At 36.9% G+C, this 11,961-nt stretch overlaps 1 protein-coding gene across 1 annotated transcript; it reads left to right on the top strand.

The window, feature by feature from the left end:
• The first annotated feature begins 9,933 nt into the window (after positions 1-9,933).
• On the top strand, positions 9,934-11,268 carry Or69a (Odorant receptor 69a). The gene is made up of 3 exons (XM_068286156.1): positions 9,934-10,923; positions 10,989-11,144; positions 11,218-11,268. The coding sequence occupies exons 1-3, from the start codon at positions 9,934-9,936 to the stop codon at positions 11,266-11,268; spliced, it is 1,197 nt and encodes a 398-aa protein (XP_068142257.1).
• The last annotated feature ends 693 nt before the right edge of the window (positions 11,269-11,961 follow it).

Below are 11,961 nucleotides of genomic sequence, written 5' to 3'. Positions count from 1 at the left end.
AGAAAAAAACGACTTGGCTTAAATTATTGATTTGGTTTTTTTCCGTTTTTTGTAGTTTGAGTAATTTCACCTTTAAGAATATTCCGCCCTTTCTTCGCATACATTTTGAACATCAATCAACATTAAATGAGTTGCACACTTCAGTAAACACAAAAATACACACATCCTCACAATCACACTCACACTCACACCCACGACTACAATTATACACACACATATACGCACAGAAATGGAGCGGCAGCAAATTGTGTAATATTATGCTTAATTAGTTAGTTTGAAATGCGATTTGGCTATTATTCAGCATTTCCAAGCTGTTCGAAGCAATTTAGTTAATGACTTAATCATACAAAACTACATTGCGTATACGTAATACGGCCACATTATTTTCTTCAAGTGCATTACATATTACTGTAAGAGAGAGAGAATTTTCAACAAATCCCTATCAGTGGAATAGATCTTTTGTCGTTTGTTGGCCCTTTGTGACAACAACTAAGATTAACTAGTAGCAGCGGTAGCTAGGGCCTCCCATTACAAGAGGCTTGCGTTTTGTGTTTGGCTATGTAATTAATATTAAGTATACGCAGTGTTTGACACAGCTTTTGGGCACGTACCGAAAATGGAGCCACTAAGATCTTAAATCAAATTTCTATGCTATGGCCAACAAGGTGTAGTTGAAGTAAATAATAAATAAATATTTACAAAAGAAGCAAAAACACAAAAAAAAAAAACACAAAAAAAATTAAAGAAGCGAAATAAAAGCGTTTTTGGCTAACAGGACACGTTCGGGGAATTAACCAATGGGGGCAGAGTCAGTAGAGACATGACGTCCAAGACGTGTCCAAATCTTTGACAGAAGCCAAAACTTTTTTGGCCAGAGAGAAAGAGAGAGAGAGAGAGATAGAGAAGGGCCTAACCATTAAAGTTTAAAGATGTTCAAACGACAGCTTGGATATAACCGCAGGGGATTGCTTTGAATGGCAATAACCGCAGTTGGCCTGCCACAAATCATAAAAACGCATCCTTCTCTCACAAAGACAGAGCCAAACATACACTGCGTATACGTGATATGCTTTATGGGTCACTCCGTTTTGCCCTCATAATTTTATTCTTTTACAAAACAATGGACACACATATACATTTCTATACATACATATATGTACATCTGTATGTATGTATATAGATTTCATATTCCCTAGAGAGCATACAAGTTGTTTGTCAGGCCTTCTCTGCGGCAAGTTTGATTTTAACATACTCAAATGCCCAGACATCTTGGTGGCTTCCTAATGGCCCTTAAGTGTCTCAAAAACTTTTCAAATAGTTGATAACTTTCGCTTTATGCAATTTGAAATATATTTTCAATTATCGTCTAAATTGTTCCTTTTGACATGTCTCATTATACCATACACCCATAGGGTGAAATGGTATATTAAAGTCGCCAAAATGTATGTAACAGCCAGAAGGAAGCTTCTCCGACCCTATAAAGTATATATATTCTTGATCAGGATCAACAGCCGAGTCGATCTAGCCATGTCCGTCTGTCCGTCCGTCCGTCCGTCCGTCCGTCCGTCTGTATGAACACGCAGATCTCGGAGACTATAAGAGCTAGAGCCACCAAATTTGGTATGTATACTCGTGTAGTATGCACATGTTCAGCATTAATTGGAATTTCGGACACGCCCCCCTTACGCCCCCAGGAATCACATAAAACTGTTTTTCTTTAAAAGTATGACAGCTAGAGACATCAAATTTGGTTTATATGCTCGGTTAGTTAGCGCGCAGAAACTAATTGTTTAAACTTTTTGCCACGTCCCCTTCCGCCCCCGGAATTTACATAAAACTGATTTTCTTAAAAACTATGACAGCTACCGACATCAAATTTAGTATGTAGACTAGCTTAATAGACGCGCAGATATTGGCTATTTAAACATTTTGCCACGCCCACTTCCGCCCCCGTAAATTAAACAAAACTGATTTTATCAAAAACTAACAAAGCTAAAGTCACCAAATTTAGTATGTATACTGGCATAGTATGCGCGAAGAATTTAGATATTTTCACATTTTGCCACGCCCACTTCCGCCTCCATAATTTAGAAAAAACCGATTTCCTCCTGTATTTTTTTGACTATCGCATTCAAATTCGGCAGACTAATTATTCTTATCTATTTCTACCAAACTACCAAATTTTATTGAAATCGGACTAGAAACATGTAAAATATGCGTATGAACGTATTTTACTACGCGGTCCACAAGGCCAGAATTGGCCGTTGGCTAGTAGCGGCGCTAGAGTGCTCGTGTGTTCGTAGAGTGAGCGAGATAGCACATACTATGAAACATGTAAAAACAATTTAATAGACATACATTTGGTCTTCTAAATTTGAAATATTTGTTTCACCAGGTGTATGGTATACCCAAGTCGACGAGTCGACTTACTTGCTTCATTTTATTAATGTTGTTAAATAATGAAGCCAAAAAGAAAAGTCTAAATTTCTCATTTTAACTTAACTAAATGATAGGGTCTATGTTTTATAGGGTAACATTTTGTGAAAGACTCTGGAGAATATATGTATGTCTATAAATTGAAGTGAGACAAAGAAATTTGTAAAATGCAGCAATTCAATTAGAAAAATTTATGAACTTATTTTCACACATTCTTCAAAATGCACAAAGTGCACACAAAAAATGTGCAAAAACGTGTTCAGAAATGAAAAAGATTTTATTATTATTATTATTCATTGTACATTTTGCTATTGCTTTGTTTTCTAATACAAAAAACTTGTTCCCAGGTGTTTTCATAATTGAGCATTTGCCTGGTTTGAATGGTTGCATCAGGCACTTTGATAAAAGAAAAAAAAAAACAGGTTGTGGCATTCACACACACACAGAGCGAGAGAAAGAGGCATAAATAACAAAAGATTTGGCAAGTTTTGCATAGAAATTTTAATAAATTTCATAGAAATTTCATATTCTTTAGAAAAATACACACACACACACACACATACACACAGAGTAAAAGAAGTAAAGAGCAAATCTTCAATTAAACATTACATAGCAGTTTTTTGAAAAAATATTTATACTGCGTTCAAGAAAATTGAAAAGAACATGGACGAAGCCCACCACAAAAACTCTCTATAGAGCACGGAAGCCAAAGGGAATGGGAAGTGTTGCGGTGTGCGGAGTGAAAGGGAACGAAAAAGTAACATTGATGTTGAGAAATAAATTGAGCAAAATGCTTGGCAGCTACTTAAGTGAAAATATTTTTGCGCTTGTAATAACTTGGCTGGCAAGGAGAACTCAAACCCGAAGCCCACGCCCAAACCACATTCATGGTTCGACCAGAAAAAAAAGTAGGAAGGAGCAACCAAAAAAGCAAAAGGACTCCAGGAAAGAAGAGTCTGAGAGAGGCAACACGAATAGGACTTAAGTGCTGTGGCTTTGGCTTCGGCTTTGGCTTCACCTCCTTCTTGCAGGACTTGCATTCATACGATTTTCGATTAAGCCCAGGCCAAAGCTGAATCTTGGTCTACTTTGGCAGCGGAAATTCATACAAAGAAAGGATGTAGCACACTGAAATCGTAGTTGTAGTTGTAGTAGTAGTAGTAGTCGGCAAGTTGTATGACTGACAGGCCATTAATTTTGGATTACACCCAGTGCTAGGCAGCCGCCGACGACTGTCGGCAAGCGGCCAGGAGGAAAGCGTTAAGCGGCAAGAGGCCGTCGACAGGATGCCCCACGAAAAACGAAGAATGAAAAAAAAAAAATATATATATATAAAAAAATTGCACACAATTTTACACAGAGACCAGGAGCCACTTAGCTCTCTTTCTCTCTTTGTCCGTCTTGCTCTCTTCAGGCTGTTAAACATTTCATAATGCCTCGACACACTTTTCCTATTTTCCGTGCTGGGGATCGTTAACGTTAATGACAACTTAAGTGGTCATATATAATTTCTGAAAATTATTGCTGCTTACCTATGCAACAAAGAAAAAAGAGAACCATACAAAATGGGAGCAAACAAGAAGCTCGATTATTACCAGGATAATAATAAGCAGCCGGCTCCAAAAAAAAAGAAGAAAAACTTACCACAAACTGCAGTGGATAATGGCAAACCTGTGAAACGATTTCATAGAGCTGATTTGTAACTATTTTGGAGAAGTAGTAATTATATTCCAACCGTAAAGTTTTTTAATATGCTAGCCAACAAAAAAAAAAAAAAAAAAATCAAAAGCAAACAACAAAAAAAACTCTCAAGTTCAAAATGACTTTGGGCTTAATAAATAAAGTTTTTGGCATACCCTGTAATCAAATGTAAGAAAAGGTCCATGCAGAACGATTAATTGCCAGGCAAAGTTTACTTTCGGCCAAACAATTTTAGTACTATCAACATTTAATTAAACAATTTGGAGATATAAACAAAACAGATTGACAAAAGTCAGGACTATAGTCCGTATAATTTTAGAAATTAGTGTGAAAAGCGCAACTTTTCAGGAGAAAGAGAAAAAGAGAAGAGAAAGTCATTAAATAATAAATATTTCCCTTTTGAAACATATTATTTTCTTAGTCTAAGACTCCTCCAACTCAGTATCATATTGATGCTAATGTTCTAGGGTAAGTTAATTCGTCGACTCTTTGGCTTATATATTTTGTTTTTGTTGTTGGTTTGGAAAGGTAAAGGTAAATATACTTGGCATGACCCAGAAAATAGAAAAACCCGAGGAAAGTAAACCCCTAAAAGTCAAATAGTTATTTTGTTTAGATTCTTGTGGCATACAATTAGTTGGTAAACGGTTACATAACAAAAAAAAAAAAGGGAAGTATAAAAATTGTGCTGAAATGTAAAAAAAAGTTGATGAAATTAACTTTATTTAGTTTTCGATTCTTGTGCAACAAAAAAACGATATTCTCATCCAGTTAACTTGGGTTGTCTGTATGAGTTTCAGCTGACCTGCAACTTGTTGGCCAAAAACAAAAATGTTTTGCACTTTTTGCTTAATTTATCTTGTTGTCAGCCAGGTGGCAGCAACAAATGCAGCTGCAATAGTGGAATTGCTCACACACACACACCCATACACGCACACACCAATGATGGGTGGAATGAAACTGGGTCGAAAAGAAAGTTTCGGCCACAGTTCTTGCTGCTGTTTTTCGGTTGGCTTGATGGTGGTGGCAACAAGATAAAATGGACACACCTTATGTGTTTTTCGTTTTTCAGGTAAAAGTGTGAAATAAAATGAAGAAAATTGTTGCCTACTTTTGTTGGATGATCGAGGCGGCGGGGCGGGTGTGTTGAGTCGGCTGGGTTACATGGTATGGCAATTTGTTAGGGAACGAGATGGAGATGTAATTTAGTGGACAAGGAATGTTTGTGCGAAAATTTATTTGCGGCCATTTTTTATTGGAGAATAAAATTCGAGCAGCAAATTTTCGGTCAATTTGTCATTCGGTTTAAATCATTTGTATGTACACATGTATGTATGTACATATGTACATGCGTCTTATGTATATGAGTATTGGTTTCGGTGTAAAATGTATTTATGTACATACATAGAAGAAATAAATTTCTGTTTGCTTAGGACATTATCAAATTGTGCTGTTCTCGGCTTGCTTGCGGTTAGTTGAACAAATGTTTCTCACGCCGCGAGTGCCAAATATGTTCTTCTTTAGCTTCTTCTCAAAATGCCATCCATGCCCATCATTCTGGCGGTTACTGACTGCCAACCCTCCATCTTTAGACATCCTTGCCAACCTTTCCTTTGGAGCAAACGCACAAAAACATCTCGCCTCCCTATTCCAGGCTACCAAAATATCGTCTTTGTCTCCGCGTTAGCAACAAGCAAGAAATTGTTGAGCCATGGAAATGTAAAACCAATGAGTATGAAGCTCAAGGGAGACTTTAAACATAACACTGAAAGAAATAACTTACACATGACACAATTTCTCGAAATATGTAGTATATGCTGAATAGTTTTTGTGAACAATAAAAATTGAAATTCTATATCCAATTTTCACTCTTTTAAACCATAAACAAATTACGTTTACAAATGCATTCATCTCATTTAATTTTTATGAAACTTTTATGCATTTTCCAGTGGTTTTTTTTTTCTTCTATTTTTAAAGAGGATGTAAAATTTACAAACTTTTAACACTCTTCGCCCCTTTTGCGATAAAATTCCCAGTTAAGATCCATGCATTTACTTAAACTCTTTTAAATTTGAGTTCTAAATTAAGTACAAATAAATGTTTCGTCACACGCACACTCAGGCTCAAACACACAGACAGCCGCACACACAGACACACAAACGGTTACATAGTTTTTTGGCACAGTGCTTTTGAGGTTCTGCTGGGGGGAGCAGAATGGTCTGAATTCTTCATCTCGAGAGTCTCCAGCTGGTCCCAGGCACAATGCCCGGACGACGCTTCATCATCAACTTTAGCAGTGCCGCAAATCTTTGCGGTTTCGTCTTAATGGCTAAGAAATTGTGATTTATGCCTCAAGACTTGTACATTTGCACTGCTTGACGTGTGTGTGTGTGTGTGTGTATGTGATTTAGTTGCTCGTTAGACTTAAGGCCAGTTAGGAATGAAGTAAAGTGGAATGGCGTTGGAATGGAAAAGGAAAGGCCAAGAAAAAGGGATTCAATATACATATATATATGTAAGTACAACTCTTTCCTTCTTTTAACCCCATCAGAATAAAAGTGAATTTCAGCTACTACAAAGTTACTTCACTCAGAGAATACTTCCTGTATCCGTTACATTCGTTCATTAGTTAATTAGTATCAAAATTTATTACCAACCAAAGGTGCGCAAATTAGTTTAGTTAGCAACCTTTACCCTCACATTATGCCATCGTCGACTCCTATTTCCACTTCAAATGGTTTTCCTTCTGTTTTTTCTTTGCCTGTTTTATCAGTTGACTTACTTTAATTGAATTCATTTGAAGGCAACATCCTTCAGTTTTGGTACGACATGGGAGTATGGGAGAAGGCGAAGAATGGGTGTGGAGGTGTGAAGTGGGGGGGTGGTGGGGTCGTTTCGCTGACAGTAGAAAGTGTGTACGTTGACAGTTTTACTGTTGCGACAAGAAACTTTTATGCTTTTGGCTTGTAAACCCTTAAAAGGCTTATTATGTAATTAGATTTAGTTTTCCCCCCTTTTTGTTTGTGGGCTACATACAGAATTTTCAGGTGCGAATTCTCCACCCCTCTGTGTGTCTCGCTCTCTCTACCTTTCTTTTGCTTCAAACTTTCGAGCAAGAGGAAAAATAATAAAAAAAATAATACCAAAGAAATGGAAACCTATGCCAACCATTTTGTTATTGTGTTATCAAAACAAATAAATTTCTCACTCTCCTTAATGTATCCATTAATCTTAATTTAGCATTTTTCCTCTACCACTACTCCGGGAAAATAGCATCCGAAACCGGAAGTCCAAACAGTTTTAGCGTTTAATTTTCATGGCACATAAATTACCAACAGTTGACTATAATTTTTCTACCCAAACGAAAAACAAAAAAAAAAAAAAATATCACAAACGTACCCTTGAGCATAGGAATAGCCTAGAAAATTTGTAAATGAGACTTCTCTATGCTGATCGACTTTGAATAGGATGTCTATAGGATATTTTATATACCAATATACCTTTCTGCCATGAGCCAAATGAGCAGAGGGTAAGAGGACCACAAACACTAAAGTGTGTAAACAAGGCAGAGAGAGGAAAAGTTGCAGCAGTCGAAATTTGGTTTCGATTGAATTTATTGCCTTTGCCTTCACCTTCAGCCTAAACCTTTTCTTTATTCGTTTGTGTTCATTTCTTCTTTTTTTATAGCTTTTTTCCGGCAAACAAAACAAACACGTTAATTTTGAAAATTAGCAGCATGTGTTTTGCTCTCGGTTTGGCTTAATTAGTTTAAAAGGCAAGCAGCTGCTGCACTCAAGAGTGAGAGGGAGAGAGAGAGAGACGACCCCCGATCGATATGTCCAAAGTCCATACCCAAGTCCAAGTCCAACAGATGGAGGTCCCGAGAGCAGTTCGTTTTTCAGTTGTCAGTGGCCGAAAAATAAAAGATGGATGTGGCTTCCCTTTTACGGATGCCAAGTATTCAAAGTAAATTTCTGTGTAGTGCCACTTGGATGGTTCTCCATAAATTCCAGGCGAATGGGCGAATGGCTGCCAAAACTATTACTCACACTCTGTTTTACTTCGCTTTCTCCCTCTCCACACTCTCCACTTATAATTCAGATTGTCCATTTCGCGCAGCTGCCGCCCGATTTGAGCCTTTGGCAATTGCTCGTAGTTTACGTGATTCATTTTAGTGTGATGAGAACCAGGATGGGGATGAGCACAAGGACGTGGACGAGAAAAGGGCACACGAATGATAATGGAGGAGGCTACCATACACTCCTCAGCATAATGCTGCCAATTTTTATCCATTGTTTGTTTTTGCAATTGCCTAGCAATGGCGTCAGCCATCTGAATTTATTTGAAAATTATGCATTAAATAAAGTACAAAATAATTACAGATTTAATTCAATATATGGGAGTCAAAAAGTTTCCAGACTTAAATTTTCTTAGTCTTTTGCTGAGTTAACTAAATTTGGGAAAGTGAATATCGACAACCCAAAGAACTCTAATCGAAATATCAACTGTCTGTAAAATCTTTAAGTTAACGCTTCACTAGACTAGACAGCTATTGATATCAATTTTAATCAATGTGCTCGTTCGCTTAGAGCTCCTGACAGTTCCCCTTTCTTCCCGCTTCTCTCTTCTCTCTCGCTCATTTAATTAAGTGATACTGCTTAGTTTTCAATTTTGGAAAATACCAAACGAATTTTCACTGTATGTAATTGGCAATCAAGTCCAAACGAAGTGAAGATAAAAACCAAAACCAAAACCAAAAAATTGCTGTCAATCAATAAAAACAATTGAAAAGCAATCAAAAGTTTAATTACCACAACAAACGCTGACGAGACGAAGACGCGACTGAAACAATAAACACAAAATCAGACAAAATAAAAAACAAAAAACCAAAATACAAAACAAAAAAAAAAAAATAACTGAGAGGACCAAAAGGAGCAAATAAACAACCCATAAATCAACAGGAGATGGAGCAAACAGCAGCAAATGCATAGACATAGAATTATGTGGGTGTATGTGTGTGTGTGTGTGTACTTGAGTAACATATGAGGGGCAAAAACCACAAAATAAAACGCAACAATAAAAAGAAAAAAAAAAAGAAAAGAAAAGAGAAGGAGAAAAACGAAAGGAAAAAAAGAAACAGCTCAAACAAGGACATAAAAACAAGAATGCTCGTAAACAAAGAAGTAAACAAGGCGGCAAGCGGTAACTGCGTGCGTATGTGTGCTTCCGGCGGAAATGGTATGCAAGGCATACATACACACATACATACTTATACGTACATATATGTATGCTATATCTGTCTACTGATAGCATAAAGGACTGATAACCAGCTTAAAGGCATTCATTCACATTATGAAAGCGAAAGTACGGCAAACAACTTCGTTTGATACTCACACACATACACACACAAACACACTTATTATTGGCTAGCCTGAAGCTTTACAATATTTATAAAACAAAATTTATGATTGTTAATTTCAGTGCTGAATAAACGAATTAAGAATGAGTGAATAGGTTAAGACAAAAATTCAGCAAGTCTTCAGCTTCTCTCTCTCTGTCTCTTTCTCTGCCAATCGATTGGTAAAGGTCAATTGCTCAATTTAAATGCTGCAGCATATGTCATTTTGTTTATGATTTCTCAGTTTATTATGGCATGTCCTTGGTCAGAAAACTGAAGAAGCATTTGCAATTTCCCATGGCAAATTGCTCAATTGTCAAACAGAATCGGTTGATTAGCCATCTAAATTCACTATAAAAGGCTCGACAAGTTGGTGTCCACATGAATAAAAGTGTACGATGCAGTTGCAGCTCAAAAATTTCATGTACTATCCGGACTTTGCCTGTCAAGTGGCCGGAATGCAGAGATACAGTTGGATGGGTGTCCAAGGAGTGGAACGTCAATGCGAATTGACAGTGGTGCAACGTGCTTGGTTCATTTTCGGTGCTTTGAATTTGGTCTATCAGAATTTGGGGCTGATTATCTCTATGGCTCTCCCAGATGAAAAAACTCAGGAGATTGCCATGTATGTAGCCCAGTTGGCCGAGACAGGGAGTGTTCTGGGTCTCACATTGGTGGCATTTTGCAATATGTGGATGTTGCTGTATAATCGTCCTCAAATTGAAACAATGCTGTCCGAATTGCAGCTATTGATTCTTGGGCCAAATTTAAATTCCAAACGGATTCAATACTTTTATCAACAGTCGTCAAATCGAATGCGTCATACGACCATATTTTTTTTGTGTGCCTGTTTCTACTACAATATACTGCCCATTATCGAGCTAATCTATGAGCTGTCATCGGAAGAGCGGCAAGTAAAATTCAAATCTCAGAGTAATACCTGGTATCCATGGCATACAAAGTCAAACACGTATATAAGTTTAATTGCCTCGTTTATCAATCAGGTCATATCGTCTTGGATTGGCGTTGGTTTCATTATGGCCGGTCAATTTCTACTGTGCTTTTTCGCCACTCAATTGCAATTGCATTTCGACGGTTTGGCCAAGAAATTGCTTAGCTTAGATGCCCGTAATCCCAACGCTCATGTTGAACTAAAATCCTTAATTGCCTATCACAGTCACTTGTTGCGTATAGCAGCTAGCGTGAATAGTGTTTTTAATTTCACATTTTTGATTAACTTCATCACATCAACCATTGCCATTTGTTTAATGGGCTTTGCCATGATTATGATTGATTTAGCCGCAGGCTTTAAATACTCTGTCGGTCTGTGTGCATTTCTCGTATTCACTTTGTTCATCTGTTTTAATGGCACACAATTCACCACATCGGTAAGTTGAATTCAATACAATTCAGTTTTGCATTTAAATTGTGTGTATTCTTTGTGGTTTTTCAGAGTGAGAAATTGCTACCGGCTGCCTTCTATAATAATTGGTATGAAGGCGATTTAAAGTATCGCAAAATGCTTTTGTTCTTCATAATGAGATCGTGTGATGAACAAGTCTGGCGTTCGTACAATTTCATTCCTATCTCTATGGCCACCTTTATGTCGGTAAGTTTTCAATCAAGTCTCTTAAAACCTCAACGCATTCAGTCAATGCATATTTTGTTTACTTCTGAAATAGATTTTGAAGTTCTCATATCAACTTTTCACATTCGTACGCACCATTATATAAATGACAAAGCAAAGAGAAATGAGTAAGAATGTTGAAAGTGAGGGAAAACTATTTAAATAAAAGACGAATCGAATTCTATCAAATAATATTGTATTTTTAGAAGCACATCAATTTGATAAACAAGCAAGCAACTTTAATATTGATTACCAAGTGTAAAAAGCTTAAAAATGTAGCCAGCATTAATGAATTGTATTGAAATGACAAAAATTAAAGCAAATCTAGATCTCAATTACAAAGCATTGTTTGAAACAATAGTCTGTCCCTGTCAGCATGTAAAAAGGTAATTGGAAACAGCATAAAAGATAGCCAACTAAACAAGCAAAAACAAACAAAAAAAAAGGGGAGTTAAGAAGGGGGAGAAAAAATACAAAATTGGAGAATATTTTTTCTTTTTAAAGGGAAGCCAACTAATTTTAATGCTCACTTGACTGACTTTTTGTGGACAAATTTATGGTAAACCATGGGACAAGGGTGCGGTTCGTGAGCTTTACCTTTGCTTTTGCCCTTGGCTCACCGAATATTACATTGAAAATGCAAAAAGCGTAAAATTAAATTCTTTACTCAAAACGCAAAGTAAAAGTAAAAATTCGTTGTGAGACTTAAGTGAGTACAAGTCACCTGAATTTTCATTTTATCCATCCGTCCATCCATCCGATCCCCGTCTGTTTGTCATATAGTGGTTGGCTGAGTGGC

Source organism: Drosophila tropicalis, unplaced genomic scaffold, assembly GCF_018151085.1.
Source record: "Drosophila tropicalis isolate 14030-0801.00 unplaced genomic scaffold, ASM1815108v1 contig_443, whole genome shotgun sequence".
Classification (NCBI taxonomy): Eukaryota; Metazoa; Arthropoda; class Insecta; order Diptera; family Drosophilidae; genus Drosophila; species Drosophila tropicalis.
Note: the sequence above shows the minus strand (reverse complement) of the source record. Positions and strands in the feature narration are given on the sequence as shown.